The 16,645-nt window shown below is 33.9% G+C and overlaps 1 protein-coding gene across 1 annotated transcript in view; it reads left to right on the top strand.

The window, feature by feature from the left end:
- Positions 1–16,645, top strand: part of LOC149901424 (Ig-like and fibronectin type-III domain-containing protein 2) — a 158,719-nt gene that overhangs the window by 135,684 nt on the left and 6,390 nt on the right. Inside the window, exons 6-21 of the mRNA XM_090111367.1 lie at positions 834–1,059; positions 1,634–1,806; positions 2,169–2,502; positions 2,766–2,919; positions 4,155–4,321; positions 4,678–4,891; positions 5,426–5,551; positions 6,049–6,229; positions 6,698–6,832; positions 7,269–7,447; positions 8,678–8,813; positions 9,831–9,966; positions 11,166–11,367; positions 13,612–13,717; positions 15,125–15,265; positions 15,900–16,078. Coding sequence (XP_089967493.1) covers positions 834–1,059; positions 1,634–1,806; positions 2,169–2,502; positions 2,766–2,919; positions 4,155–4,321; positions 4,678–4,891; positions 5,426–5,551; positions 6,049–6,229; positions 6,698–6,832; positions 7,269–7,447; positions 8,678–8,813; positions 9,831–9,966; positions 11,166–11,367; positions 13,612–13,717; positions 15,125–15,265; positions 15,900–16,078 — 2,789 coding nt within the window. The remainder of the gene's footprint in view (positions 1–833; positions 1,060–1,633; positions 1,807–2,168; positions 2,503–2,765; positions 2,920–4,154; positions 4,322–4,677; positions 4,892–5,425; positions 5,552–6,048; positions 6,230–6,697; positions 6,833–7,268; positions 7,448–8,677; positions 8,814–9,830; positions 9,967–11,165; positions 11,368–13,611; positions 13,718–15,124; positions 15,266–15,899; positions 16,079–16,645) is intronic.

Below are 16,645 nucleotides of genomic sequence, written 5' to 3'. Positions count from 1 at the left end.
ACATGGTAGAACTTGTCTGATCCATTGATAGCGTTCTCACCTACAAAACACAGTCGTGGTTTAGATAAGTATTGTTTATTTTATTGCAATTTCTGTATAATACTAGTAACAAACAAGTTTTAAACTTTATCCATGTTTGTTGGATAAAGTTTTCAACATACATACATATCACAAGTTTTTTTTAAAATAGAAATTATAAAAGTAGGTACGACTGAATTTGTCTCGAATTCTACAAGTATTGCTACAACAAAAACAAGAGATCATAAACATGTAGGCAACTTAGATCAGGCAACTAGTTTTCAACCAACAAGTTTCATATAAGTTATCCTACATGTATCAAATTTTGTATACAACATGTTTTACACATGTCTATGAGGAACGAAAACATTGCATCAAATTTGTAAAATACATGTATTATACTTTGGTGAAAACGAGGGGATAGACTTACAGGTAAGTTGGGTATCAACGTTGAATAACTCGGTCTAACCAAAAAATATAGCATCAAAATTGAATCTGAAAATATATTATGTGTCAAAAATTATTATGATTGCAAAGTACAAGCTATTTTTATAGATACGGAAAGTAATCATGTCTAGAGTATGTATTAAAAATATTATATTTGTACATACATTTAAAATAATACATTTTTCTATTTCACTGAAAACTAAGCGGGTTAGCTTTATAAAACGTTGCTACAACCTTATTCCTTCTGTTCTGTGAAAAATATTTACTCTTTTTCTTTAAAAAATTTAAACGAGCTTCCAAAAGTAGCATAAAAGTAAAATCTATTATCATCTGTTATCATAAACCACTAATATAATCTTATCTTCCAGTAATATCCCGTGGTCTAACACCACCAGAAGCTCAGAACGCAACAGACTCCTACTCATCAAATAACCCCACTCTATCCACACTTGCTCTATCCCATAACTACACGGATTGCTGCATCAGTGCCAATGTGTCCAAAGGATGTCTTGGCTTCTGCAGCATACAGACCATTCTAGAAGGAACTGGGCAGGATCCGGAGACGTGTCAACCAGATTTTCCGGCTATTGTTAAGTATGTATTAGGATGAAAGTGAAGTTAATTTATTATGTGCCAGAATTATAGCTAACTTGCTCTTCTCCGCGGTTTTACCCGCAGTGCTCCTCTCCTGTTGGTCTAAGCGAGATGATATATAATAGCCTTCCTCGATAAATAGGCTATCTAATACTGAAAGAATTTTTCAAATCGGACCAGTAGTTCCCGAGATTAGCGCGTTCAAACAAACAAAGAAACTCTTCAGCTTTATAATATTAGTATAGATAGTATAGACTTGCGAAATGTTGATAAAAGCGATAAAAATGGCAGAATACTGAACACTATAAAATAATGCTACGATTAAGATATTTGAAAAGAAATTTTAATCAATAAAATAATACTCTGATGAAGATATTGCATGAAGAGTTTCCTGTAAAAATAACAATGGCAATACAAGTTTTCCTAATAAAATTGTTTCTTTTTCTTCTTCTAGTGCATTTAGCATAGCCTTGTAGTCTTGTTGGCAAGAATGAGCATTGAATGTACCCATTTTCAACTTAACTTACCATTTTTAATCAATGAAATCAACTAAATTTTGTTATTTTCTTCGCAGATGTATGGCAGATGGTCGCAACCACGTTCCATGCTGTGTGCAAGAACATGTACCAGATATCTGCCAAGATGTCTGCCGCGGGGAATTCACCCCTGTGACTGATAATATTAAGACTCATTATAGCTGCGCAGCGTATATGGAGAAGACGTTGGCGTGTATTGTTGAAGGCATTGGTAAGAAAATCTAAAGACATAAAATCTATTATGATATTTAAATTTCTGGGAAAAAAGAAGGAAACGAATGTTTTAAACATGATTATAAGATACGTCCATTATTAAACGATTGAATTCATGTAATATCAAATGGCTCTTTTAAAAACATGTATGTGCAATTAACATAAATAAATATAAAAATTCATTTCGTCTGCTCTCCTTGTAAACATTGCTTGTGTAGAAACTCAAGCTTACGATAAAGTACCTAATACTGTATTTCTCGTTATTTACGTGATAAAAGTAAACAACTTTTTAATTCTATTGTTATTTATGTAACGTTTTAATCATGCTACAAAATTATTAATTCATGCCAACATTTTCAGAACTTCTTCCAAGTCCACCAGAAGACGTCGAAGTGGAACCTTTAAGCGAAAAACAACTGAACATCACATGGAGTCCGCCATTAGAAAACACAGAATCAGTCACAGAATATGTAGTCAATATAACAACCCTGCGCTCATTTGATGCCCACTTAATAGATCCCTCTGAGAGTTCAATGCGTAACACAAGTATGAAAATGAGCCAGCCAATGACGTACAAAGTACCTGCGAATACGAATTTCTTAGTATTAAATGACTTGCTACCGTTTACGATGTATGAGATTTCAGTCACTTCGTACAATATTCATGGATCGAGTCTACCGAGCTACAGTATTAGGTAAATATTCAAGTTTATTACTGTTGTTGATGATAATAAAGATACGTACGGGGAAATGTTAGCAATTCTGTGTATTGTGAGATTCTCTTTATTCATAGTGAAAATTGTATCAAATTCTCTGTAGAAAACACGGAAAATTTTCATTTTAGTTTTTAATGTTCATGTTAATGTTTATATTCATTTTCATGGTCATATGATCAATTCCATTTTCATTTTCATTACGGTTTCCGTAATATTCATCATACTGTATGTTTCGAATACAGATCCTTAACCCTAACTCCTGGTAAAATGAAGACCACAGCAGTGGCTTCAGCTCCAAAACTCCCAGATGTAAGAAGCTGTTGCCTCTCCGCTGGTATTAACCACTATGGTTGTGTGGACAAACTCTGCGATCCAACAAAAACATTCGAGATTGGCGTAAGTATTTGTATGTTATGTGTCTCATTCTCATTTTGTGTCGCATCTGTTTTGTGTTTGTTCTTTGGATCTATGGTTAAAGGCATATTCAAACTAGATTGCTATAATATTATTACGTATTCATCGGCATAGTGGATACCGCTCTAGTGTGAATATGCCTTAAATGTTATTGTATCATTCGTAAAATAGATATATCGTGAAAATGAAGCACATATTATGCCTTCAGTTTTTGTTTTTAATGGGATAAACATTTTGTGAACATCATGAAATTAAAATATCATTAGTGCTAAGGCAATTAATTCAGAAACAGATATATAATATTCTTAATACTCCATAAAAAAAATTAGGGATAAGAATTGATCGTTACCGATCGCTGCATTAAAAAAACTGGCAGTAGTTACTTTTAATAGATTATCCTACCAAAAACATCCCAACCAAAACTTGCGCACAAAAACTTGATTTAAATAGTAAATCGTCAACAAATAACACAGCCAGCAATTATTTTTGTCAACATTCATAAATGCACAATCGTAAACAGCCTCATGAATTCCACATTTGTTCCGTGCGTTAAACCCAGTTAAAGTTATGTATCGTTTTAATATTCGTTTTCATATTTCCGCACTAAAGAATTGGAGTGGACAGGTGGATCGTTCAATTTGCCGTTTATTTTTCGTTTCGCTTAAAAACACATTTCAATTTAACAAATAATAGTGAACTAGTGTTTTTGACTAAATCAATATTGCACTCGAAATTCGGTTTGGGACGCAAAAATAACTGTGGTAAAACATGGCAAACCAGTCGTTCAATTCTAGACCAGGAGAACGCTAAGGAAAATAATTATCTTGCGAAAATTGTAATTTATACGCATTAGTTATTTGATTAGTCTTTATGTGCGGAAAATGAAAAATAGTCAAGTAATATTTTGATATTTCTTCCTCTACTGAATACAGTATTTATTCATCTTTTTAAATATTACCTAGAATTCCTATATCTAGTTACTTTAATCTATATGTATACCTACTAGCTGTCCCGGCAATCGTTGTTCTATTTTACTATAACTTAGGGCCATATGAAAAATAGATTTTAGCCGATTCTCAGGTGACCGCGACACTTTTTTGATGTATTAGATATAGTTAACTAAATGTCTATCTGTGCTAACACCACCCACCCCCAACCACCGCACCTCACCTCATTGTGACTAACGCACTCACCACGTGGCAGCATCTAATCACCAGTTGCAGGTGACAGATCTGATGATATGCGCGCCGTGGGCTGGAGTTACCTTCGGATGCTTGGCCAATGGCATGGACCATACGCCTTGCTGTAGAGCCAGGGGACTGCCTGAAGCCTGTTTACCGCTGTGCAGCGGGAATATTACCAATTTGGACTTTAATCACTTTAAGTAAGTATTGTTTTTGAAGCTTTGTTTTAATTGATTGTTATGGTTACAAAATATAGGTTTTAAGCATTAATGTAAACGCAATATTTCGTTGGTAAAATAATATTTAAATTGCTTCGTCGATTGCGACCGGAAAGTACCTTTTTGCTAAATTAGGATTCAATAATTTTGGCGATATCTTTAATTTTTCCGATATTTTATTGTTGGTTTAATGCTCAGTAGTTTTCAGTTTCAACGTGTATTTTTATACGTAGTTAACTCAGGAATAGTGTCACGTCCTGTTTATGAAGAATTTATCAAAATTAAATTGAGTGGAAACATCCAATTTTGTCTCTTTACAACATTGTTAAATCCCCCAGATGTCTCCGCTTCATGTCAGGCTACACAAACTGCCTGTTACACGGCTATGGAGTACTCCCGGGACCCCCAACCCGCCTCCATCTCACCAATATCGATACAGACTTCGCAGTGGTACATTGGGCACCACCAAACGCATTAGCTGATACTGTCCAGTTCTATAACTTGCACTATAAGGCATTGCAACTGGAAGAGGAGTACAAAACTGTAGAACGGGTAAGGTTAAGAACAAAAAATGGCAAAAAAAAACACAAAATGAAACACTTAAGCGCGTCACACACGGTGAAGATACTATAATATTTTATCTTAAGATACTGTTATATTTTATATTACAGTATCTTAACGCATCCGGTATCAGCGTTCGGACCATCATTTTTCTTTTTGTCATTGCGTACTTAGACCCTAAAATATTATAATATTATAGTATCTTCACCGTGTGTGACGCGCTTAACATGGTGATGGACACGTCATTTGGAAGGATGAGTATCAAACTATGTAGAGGATGGAATTTTTGTAAATGTCAAAAAATGCGAACAAAAAATACACATTTTCTCCCGTTATAATATATTTTATTACATTATAATTCATAAATAAGTAATTTATTACAATTCCAAATTCTATGGTTTGATGTAGGATCTAAAATTAAATATACCTAGCATAATATGCTAGGTATATTTAATTTTAGATCCTTATTATATTATAATAAGACATGTTCTAAGAAAAGTATATTATAAATCTCCTCTGTAACAGGTTCAATCACCATTCATCTTAGAAGACTTGGAATCTAATACCGACTACGAGATATTCGTGGAAGCGGTCAATGAACACGGGCTGGGAGAAGCTTCGCCTAGATTGATATTCAGAACTCAAAGTTTGGTAAGATAGTTACTGAAAATAATATGATTTTCATATGAAAATAATTATGTAGAAATAACTTAGTTTGAAAAAAAAATCAAAAGTCTATTATGAACTTAATAAGCACTCATGCGCACGCTTTTGACAAAATTTAACGATTGCAAGAAAGTTCGCATCTTGCGTAGATACAAACAAAATCTGTATCCACGGAGCGGCAACGTCGTGCCGCTCGACATATTACGCTTGACAAGCAGCTAACGCGACGTTGCCGCTCCGTGAACAATAGCGCATCACATGCGTATAACATCATACAATAGGCCTTAAAGTGAATAAATAATAAATAAATATATCAGGACAAAAAAATAGTTATCAATTGTCTTTTCTGTTCTTTTTTGGTCCATTACATGATTTGGCTTTCAATTTCTTTTAAAACTAATTTTCATTTCAAGAAATAAACCACTAATCATCAATTCATTAATGTTTTCAATAAAGAAATTTGTAATTTCTACATCTAACAGGCATTAGAAGAAGAAGAAGAAGTATCAAACGCGTACAACGTGACCGCGTGTTGTGAAAAGGTACAAGTGGCGACAGTTTGTATGCCGCTCTGTTCCTATGACGCTAAGATGTCGGATTTGAGGACGTTAGCACCGCTGTGTGCGCAGGAGTTCCATAAGCTGTTGAGATGTGGGGCTGGAGGTGAGATATTTTTGTTGCAAGTGTTGCTAGTTAATAAATGTAACTGTAAAAAAACGTACAGTTAGCTTAAATAAAAAAAATACTCAAACTTTTCCCTGCGAAAAACTTGAACACTTTTCTCTTTGTTTTTCGTGCACAAGTAGGTAGTTAAATAAAAATAAATGCAAACATTTGACCATGATAGACTGGTAGAACATGACCAGACCATTTTCTTGATTTTTTAGTAAGTTTGTAAAATCTTTTCCCTGACAATAACAAACACATCAAATTAAGAATTATCGGAATCGGTCCAGCCGTTCACGTGTGAAGCCGTGACCAAGGGATATAGGGATTCGTTTTATATAAAACATTTTATATAAACGTTTTTTTTTTTGCTAAAATGTATATTGCATATTAGGAGATAATCCATATTTTGTGTAACATACCTCGTTCAATATTTGTTTATTTATATCTTTACTTATTTCGCAGGCCGTAACCACGAAGCATGTTGCGCCCGTCGCGGAGTGCCCCCATCGTGTCGCGGTGTGTGCGCCGGAGCACCGCGTGGTAGTGTCAACTCGTGTGTGTCGTATGTTGGCAATATCGTGCAGTGCTTTGAGGAAGGTGAGTTGTGTTATGTTGATAATATGGTGTAGTGTTTTGAAGATGAAGTCGGTGGTATTGAGTGGTTGCTACGTTCTGTGTTGTATGGTGCGTAAATATCATTTTCATTATTTTTGTGAATTTTGAAGTAAATATGAATATTTGGTTTTATACTAAATTTTGCTATTTAATAAGTAAGATAATTACGTGAATAATTATTATAATGATCAATTGTTATTCATCAAAGGTTATGTTTGGTTGGCTTGTGTCAATAATGACCTTAAACATTTCATTTTATCAGCCATCAACAATCTTATCTAACATAATAAACTTAAGTGTGTTAATTAATGAACAACAATCAATAATTGTCAATTTGAATTTATAATATTAAAATATACTACTGACTTTTAACATACCTCATTCTTAAACGAACAATAAAAACGTGGCCCCACTACAGGCACCGGTATACTCCCGGGCCCGCCCCGCGAGCTGCACGCGGTGGTGAGCCACGACAAGCTGTTCCTGGACTGGGCTCCGCCGCAGGACGGGGCCAATGCAACCTCGTACGTAGTCCATTGGCAGAAGGTCGATAATAACTCGCAGCCCTACTATTATAACACGCTGCAATTGGATAATGTAAGTAATGTTAAAGATAATATGTGAAATTAAGCTAGATCAGTTTTTGTAGGGAAACTTCTTTGAGTAAAATCAAGGTCGCGTCATGGTAATACCATCACGTTATGTAAGGCGACGATTTTGGCCGTAAATCTTAAAGAAGTTTCACTTCTGACACGTGTGCTCGGCACACACGCTCTTTTTGTAATGGTAACTATGTGCTAAGTGGTTTTCATTACTTAGAAATAAATTATGAATGTTGTTGGTAAAAATAAGACGGGCAATACTGCTGTTAGTAAAAATAAGACAGACAAAACGACATATTAGTACAACATAAATAACAAACATGATGTTCAAAATGTAACGTCCAATTAGTCAACCCAATGAATACGTTCTCAAATGCCGCAAACAATACCAATTCATTTGCCGCGCGACAGAATTAAAAACAACTAAAAATGTGATTGATTCTTAGAAATATCCAATACAAAAGCAATACAGTGGATAAAATCCAGAGAGATTTATTAGAAGTCCGTGCTCCGTGATCAGAGCGATTCAATCTAGGCGGACAATAAGTCTCCACAATGGAAATATAAGCTGGAAATTTCTAGAATAGATCTGGGTTTTTTTCGTTTTCGCAACATTCGTCTGACCATTGTTTCGTGGACCATTGTGAGAATTTCATTCGTACAAAATTTCGAGCTTTGAATACCCTGACGCGTCTATATTACAATCTCGATTGATGCTGTTGATGCTTCGAGTGAAATGTTGGAAGTTTAATCTTTTCGATGTTTTAATTAAGAAAATGTTTCAATTTCATTTGTAGTGTACTGTAGCACTTGATAAATAGAGTACTATCGGAAAAATTTAACAGAATACTGATTGAACAGAATATTTATTTTCTCGAAGTGGAATGTTCTGGAAAACGTTAAAATTATCTTAACTACAAATAACATGACTGTTTTAACTCTCAATGGTATTTTTCTATAGAAAAATTCCAGCATTTTTCTTAAAATTTTTCAAAATAAAATTTGATAAATAGGTACCATTTTTTTTAAGTGTGGAAATCTTGCATAGATACCCACGGCCTCCGGGGAAGGGGTCGTGGGTTATGTCGGATTCCTACCGACCAAAACCCCACTGTGTTCCGTCAAGCCGCATCAACGACGGGGCCACGGGTATGGTAGAATTCTTCCGTGACCCCGTCAGAGGTACCTGAAATATCTTATCTTCTAAACAATATAATTCCATCAGAAAATGAACGTGACCCAAACCATGGCGCGTCTAGAAGGCCTGGACGTGAACAGTACGTACCACGTGTTCGTGGTGGCTGCTAATGAACATGGAACTTCTCTACCATCTAGTATGCTGCTGCTGAATATTACTGAAGGTAAGATTATATTTGTACTTATTTTTATTTTCAGGAAAGATTTTATATGAACTCAAATGTTAAATAATTTCTATGGGTATGATGTTAATTTTACTATTTCAGTTTAATTTGCAATTTTGTTTCTTTATTAGCTACTAGAGGTCCGCCCCGGCTTCGCCCGTGGTACATATTTTACAATAAAAGGTAGCCTATGTCCTTTCTCGGGTATCAAAATATCTCCATCCCAAATTTCATGCAAATTGGTTCAGTAGTTTAGGCGTGATTGAGTAACAGACAGACAGACAGAGCTACATTTATAATATTAGTATGGATTACAAAAACAAAACTGCAACAACCCACAACTCATACATGATTTTAGGGCTTCTTTGCAAATAAACTTCAATTAAAGTTAAAATAATGACTCGAAAACTGGTATTCCTTAAATTAAGACTTGATAATTTCAAATCTCGAAGTGGTTCCCGATTTATTTTTGCTCTGCAATGACCTTTACTGTCAATTGTAATCTGCATATCATTTAAATATTTTATGAAGGTAACAAGAAAATAAAATGAAGAATAAAATTAACAAGACCAAAATTAACTAACAACTGCTACGTAGCACGTTCGTTTATTCTTTATTCTATCTTCCCGTTTCTTTAATTATTTACCTTTTCATTAAACTCCGTAATTTCGCTTTTACGAACAATTCTCATAACGATAATTTACAGTTTATTTATTATTGTAATTTATTTCTGTCGAATTTCGGCATATTAATCAAAGATTGCCGTTGATTTTTTTAATATTTATTTGTATATTTAGCTAGTGAACTTCTTATAGTCAAAATCAACACAATATGTCTTGTGATCAGAACTGAGTAATAATTACTCAATCATTAAAAAATAAAACAATTTTTTTTTATAACGTTAATGGTTTCTGTTTCGTAGTATGCTATAGAGGTACAGTTTATTACGGAATTAAAACGTAGAATTAGTACACGAATTTATTGACCAAAACACCTGAAAGATAATTTTTCCTCCAGACATAGAAAACAAGGAAGTATCAGGTATCCCGTCTCCCCCCCACTCGCTGTCGGTCTCCTCCCACTCGGCGACCTGGCTCTCACTGACGTGGCAACCACCGCAGTTCTCACAGCCTGATGAGAAGATCACTTATACGTAAGTAGAATTTATAAGTGAGTAGCAAATGTGTCAGTATAATTTACACGTAAATAGCACACATAGGTATAAGTATCACTTCTACGTAAGTAGCACATATGTAAGTGTCACTTACACGTAAGTAGCACGTGTGTAAGTATCACTTATAAATGAGTAGCACGTGTGTAAGTGTCACTTACACGTAAGTATCACTTATACGTAATTATCATTTCATAAACTATCTAAGAGTTTGTTTTCAGATGACCTATTTTTTACACATTTTAAAATATTTTTGGGTTTTTGTTCATTTTTTAATGTTTAGAGTCACATTTCAATTTTTAATTTCAATTGATAACACATTTCAATTTCACAATTTACTAAAAAGGAAAATTTTTATTTCAATATCTAACATACGCGTAAAATAACTCAATAAAATAAATATTTTGTCAAAGTTTATTCTCATATAAAAAAATACTTACATTAACTCTGTGTCAAAACTAATATAGGACAGAATTTGCTCTTAATTTACGTAAGGTAAATGTAGTTAATATCATACATCTTCATTATGCACGGTTCAAGTATAATCTCGAGGGCATTTAAGTGTAGTGCATCGTAATTACATTAAACACAACTAGTTCAAGCTTACTAAACTAATATTACATTTGTGAATGACATTAATTTGAGTCACGGCTCATTTACGACTAAGAACTCTATGTAAATTCACTCTAAATGAAACATTTATGAACATCTAAAAGATGTAAAGTAATTGATAATAATTTCGAATAAGATTAAATATTTAGATTATCGTTCTTTATCTAACCGATTCATAGCAAAATAAATAACCGAAACCTTGAAATTTCCCTTAGCCAAGCCAAGTCAATAATGTCGTCGATCCTTAGCTGCCTTCTACAAATAATAAAAAGGGAAATTTGAAGGTTTAACCTTTTTCCATTCGTCGATTAGTCAAAGAAAACTTAAATATATCGCCATACTAGCTGTGCCGCGCGGTTTCACCCGCATTGCTCCGTTCCTGTTTGTCTAAGGGTAAGGATATATAGCCCTCCTTCCTCGATAAATGGGCTATCTAACACCGAAAGAATTTTTCAAATCCGACCAGTAGTTTCTGAGATTAGCGCGTTCAAACAAACAAACTCTTCAGCTTTATAATATTAGTATAAATTTAACTGGGTTACTTCACTACACGAAATAATTCTTTCTAGATTATTCTACAAGTCACCCGCCCAACTCGGCACGAGCAACGTGACCAAGATATCCACGTCTGTACCAGGACATACCCTGGAGAAGCTCAGCCCAAACACACAATATGTGGTCTGGGTGAAAGCACATGCAGTAGCTGGGGACTCGTTACCTTCGGAGACTTTACTGGCCTGGACAGACCCTGCTTATCCTGCGTTTGTTGAAGTAAGTCCTATAAATAGAAGTAGGTGACTAGATTTAGTTAGTTGTAGGTAACTAGCTCAGGTCAAATATGCAATATGTAGTCTGTGTCAAAGTACATGCGGTGGCTGGAGACTCGCTACCTTCAGAGACTTTATTGGCCTGGACAGATCCTGCTTATCAAGCCTTTGTTGAAGTAAGTTATTAACTAGTTGAAGGTAGTAATAGGTACTAGTTGAAGTCTACGGCTTTACTCGTTACATATTATTCAGACATCTTCACAAATTCAAATATTATAATCTAATCGGAAAGTATGAATGGACATGGTATAACGAAAGCGATAGAATTTATTGAATTTATGCCTGATAGAGACTTTAACAAAAACTCAGTTAGCCATACTAATATAGAGTAATTAATTATAAACTGGGTACGTTATTACTATCTTAACTAATTAATAATTAAAAGTTGCAAAGTTATTATAACATTTATGTTTGTAATTTAATATTTTAATTACCATTGCGTAAACAAACATAACTGAACCTATATAACATAATAAATATCACGACAACACTTATAACGTAGCTAATTAGAGGGGTGATAATGAAATTTTCACCTCGTCATTGTAAATTTTGCGAATCACGTGGAACATCGATCGCTCTTACGTTGTTTTCGTACAAAGATATCCATCAATCATTATTATTACGTGCACAGTGATTTTCCACATAAAACCTTGTTATAATGTTTTTTTTTAATCCCGTCTCAGATTTATATATTTTTAGTAATCTCAAACTTAACAAGTATAAATTGATAATAATAAAAATAATACGAGTGATGATAAGAAAAATATTTAGGCGTTACCACGGTACAGCAAAAGACATAGGTAAGAATTCCACCTCATGGTCGCCTTTTTTTTATTTAAAAATAAAATTTTACTGTTGAAAATATACATATCAAAACCATTATAAATGTTAAACTACAATATTGACTGGTAATTCCATTCAAGTTTTAGTTAAGAGTTAAATATTATCAAGAGAATTACGCTGCTATGGATCTTAGACACTTGTGGAAACATACTTACTTACTTACTTACTTACTTAAAGCTCTGCGACCCAAACAGAGTCTTGGCTTCCGACACGAGTTTACGCCACTTTCCTCGATCGCGCGCAGTTTCTTGCCAATTGACGGCCTCCAAGTTTCGTAAATCGGCTACTGTTGCGTCGCTCCATCGATATCTGGGACGGCCAACGGGGCGTCGGCCAGTTGGAATGCCCAGATATGCCTGGAAAACATAGATTACCTAAAAACATTTCCTGGCTATTACATAACTAGACCTCAATTATTTATCACCGAAAAACTTTCAAGCTTAGAATACTTACTACTATCCAAGTTAGATTGTTAATATCATAATGAGTGCCATTAATAATTTTAGCGATAAAACTCAGCCCATAATGAGCTCGGAAGTTTTAATGAAATAATTGTTCATTGGCTCGTGTCAGCGGTTTTAATCTATACCTTAATGTTAATTAATTGCTTCGTTTATACTGGAATTATTGCTAAACATTTATATTTTATAGAAATAATGTAATCGCATAGAAAGCTCTTTAATGTTTCTGTCGTATTTATTCTTTACTGGCAACTCGTTCCGTCTTCAGACTTTGTACAAAATTAAATATTAAATTATCCTACTTATATAGTTGTCACTCAGGAATATTGTGGATTTTATACTGGTAAAATATTAAGATGGTTAGGAACTTATTTCGCATGAACAAACTGTAGAACCTTTCCTGTTTTGTTCACAATTATATTGATAAGAAGTCTACCCTGATTTGATGAAAATTGTTTAAATCACTTCTCTAAGGCTAGCTCAATAGAATACACATTGTATTTCCTAAATATATATTACGACTACACTTAGGATTATCATAAGCTTAAAATAAAAAAATGTGTGCGTGTACTAGTACACACGTAAGAAGTGAATCTTGTTTATGGCCTTATTTTAAAAAAAATAATTTACTATATGCAACTTTTCAGAAATACGTCGAATCACGCGTGGTAGGGATAAGAAAAAGATGGCGCGTAACGGAAAAATGTCACGCGTAACGAAAAAATGTTACACTAAATTTTTTTCCAACCCCGATAAAGAAGTTTCACTTCAATTATACCAACCAAATTGACAATCCTTTTTTTAAAGGCGGTTACAGACTACAAAACATATTAAGTGATGCATATCTCGTTTATTAAAATATCTAAACCCAGAACTTCTTCCAGCCGCCAACAATAAATCCCGTGAACCTGGTGGTGGAAGGCTCCAGCATGACGATCCTTTGCATCGCGATGGGAACACCTACACCTACTATATCACTTTATATATCTGGTAAGAAATTACTTTTATTTATATGGAATTATGTAATTTAATTAAATAGTATGTTCGAGGATGTTCTAGAATTATATCGTAGGAAAGTGACGTTCGAGAACCTTCTAGTAGGTATCATATAGTAGGAAGTAACACATTGCAAATCCAATTATTTTGGTCCTAAATTATTATCAAGACAAAAATAAACATGTAATTAATGTACAGCTCTTATGGTTGTCTACTGTAATTTAAAGACATTTTGCTATTCAAAATTGAAGAAGAATACCTAAATGTAAATAAATTATTTATTCCAATTTACAGATCGAAAACTAAATGAAAAAATCCAGTTAAATGTAAATTTAAAATATATTTAATAGTGATAAATTACGGAAAATATTATTTCGTTCTTAAATGCCACGTGAAACTTTGTTACTTTGTGCTAAATGGTACTTGATCGATGAACTACTATAGAAGCATTTCACGCCAAGATACGCTTGAAAACTTGTCACATTTCAAAGTTCATCTTTCGATTTTCTTTACAAATCTTTTGTACTAGGTACAACTTTGAGAAATATTAAAATTTGGTTTTAATATTTCTCATAATTTATTGAAATATCTTAAATTCTACGTAGAATTTCACAACAAGCTCCAATGTCGTTTTTTGTCGGTAAACAATTGTCTCATTAAACGACGCACGGCGCTTCTTAAATATTTAATTATAATTAACACGACTGTAATAAACGCGTTTTAATTACTTTCACTTCAAGTTTTTGACACAATAAACTGCCTTCGTAATCTGCTTCACTAATAAGGGTTTTAAACTCGACGCTTTTAATTAAAGAAATAAAAACACAATTTGTAAATATAAAATCTAGTAACTCAAAATTCATTTTCATAAATTCAATTCGACTATGCGTTGTAACTTGTAACATCTTAGATATTCACATTTTAAAGTTGTTTTTTAACATTAAAACATATTTAATTTCATATAAAAAAATATCCATATTAATTAACCATTGTATTCATAAATAGCTGCGCTCCGCGGTTTCACCCGCATTGCTCCGCTCCCGTCGATCTTAGCGTGACGATACATAACCTATACCCTTCCACTATAAATAGGCTATCTAACACCGAAAGAATTTTTCAAATCGGACCAGTAGTTCCTGAGATTAGCGCGTTCAAACAAACAAACAAACTCTTCAGCTTTATAATATTAGTATAGATTAAACGGAAGCTTTCCTTTCGTTAGCAGTAATTATAACCAACTTTTAAATAACATTCAGAAAACCGATAATAATGGTTCTCCGTTCTAAGTTTATCTGTATTTAAACCATAATCAAATTACCTACACTATACAAACAAATTACTCAAAAATATTTAATTATATAAATAAATAACAATAAAAAATGCCAATTCAACCCGTCACAGGCCGCCTGGTCCGGCAAGAGGTAACCCGTCACATGGTGACTGTGATCCACAACGTGACACGCGACATGTCGCAGGTGTCGTGCTACGCGGACAACGGGTACGGCACGCCGATGCAGGCGTCACGCAAGATCAATATATCGCGTGAGTTTTTGTTATTGAGTTTTTATTCAGGTAGATGTGTGTGTCTAGATAAATAAAATTACACATATTAATAGCATTATTAATATGTGTAATTTAAAATAAATAATTATAATAAATAAATAAAATTACACATATTAATAGCATTATTAATATGTGTAATTTTATTTAGGTCAAGCTATAAATATGCAATTATTCCAGTTATATGTTTCAAAAATATAGGTTGACTTGGACGCTTCTTTTCAAATGGCAGCTCAAGGGAAAAAGAACGTGGTAGAGCTCATCAAAATCTGAAAAATCGCTCTTTTTTTTTGAATTCCCGGATTTTTTTACAGGCGAAACTACCAGATTTGACAAACTAATTAGACCAATTTATTGAATCAACTATAGGGTGCTTAATTTCCCGCATTTCTCCTTTTTCATTATGAGCATACGATTACTTGTTTTTACACACACACCTATTGATCACACTATAGACCCGAATAAATACACTCAAATTTACCCTAACACATATTAAATAATTTATTTTATTTATTGGTTTACCAAAGCTTGTTTACACCAATGAAAAACAAGATAAATGTACCTTCTACCTTCAAATTCACCCTTACCTACATATTTATACCAATTTCTACTACAGACGTACCAACAATCCAAGCGTCTGGTATAACAATGGCCGCGGCCGGGGACTCCGTAATACTCGAGTGTCGTGTGGAAGCCTTGCCCAAACCAACTGTAGCGTTCTGGAGAGACCCCAGCGGTAGGACGCCCGTTATAGATGGACCCAATTATAGTATACAGCTGTTAGCTGATCCTGAGGTTAGTAATTTAAGGAAATTTGTTTAAACTTTTCTGTGTACTGAACCCAGTAAAACTTTTGACTCGACAGTGACAGAAGGAGGGTTATGTTTTTCGAGAGTATAAATGTATTTATTATGTACATTTTTTGTCACGCCTTACGGTGCATTTACATCAAACGAGCGAATGCTCATTCTAACCCCACTATGTGAAATTCTTTTAATGTAAACAGGCGAAGACTATTCTTTCGTTGTTCTTAGTACATTCGAAAAGATTCTATGCAATGTTCTAAAACTGAACAACACTGAATACGAGTTTTCATTTACACTAAAATACCACGAAAGAATGATCCTAGCTCTAGCTCTATCGTTTGATGTAAATTTACCGTTAGAGACGTTTAGGTTTGTCGTATTTTTATGTGCGTGGTGTCAATAGATTTGTCTTAGTCATGAGAGTAACACTGGGTAAATCAAAATAAAAATTGCCGCCATAAACTTCTTTTAACAATATCTTGTTATCTAAATCTCGTGTCACAATGTTTGTCCTCAATGGACTCCTAAACCACTTAACCGATTATTATAAAATTCG

This window comes from Colias eurytheme, chromosome 17, assembly GCF_061535395.1.
Source record: "Colias eurytheme isolate Ceu_HAF_F1 chromosome 17, ilColEury1 Martin Lab GWU primary, whole genome shotgun sequence".
Taxonomy (NCBI): domain Eukaryota; kingdom Metazoa; phylum Arthropoda; class Insecta; order Lepidoptera; family Pieridae; genus Colias; species Colias eurytheme.
Note: the sequence above shows the minus strand (reverse complement) of the source record. Positions and strands in the feature narration are given on the sequence as shown.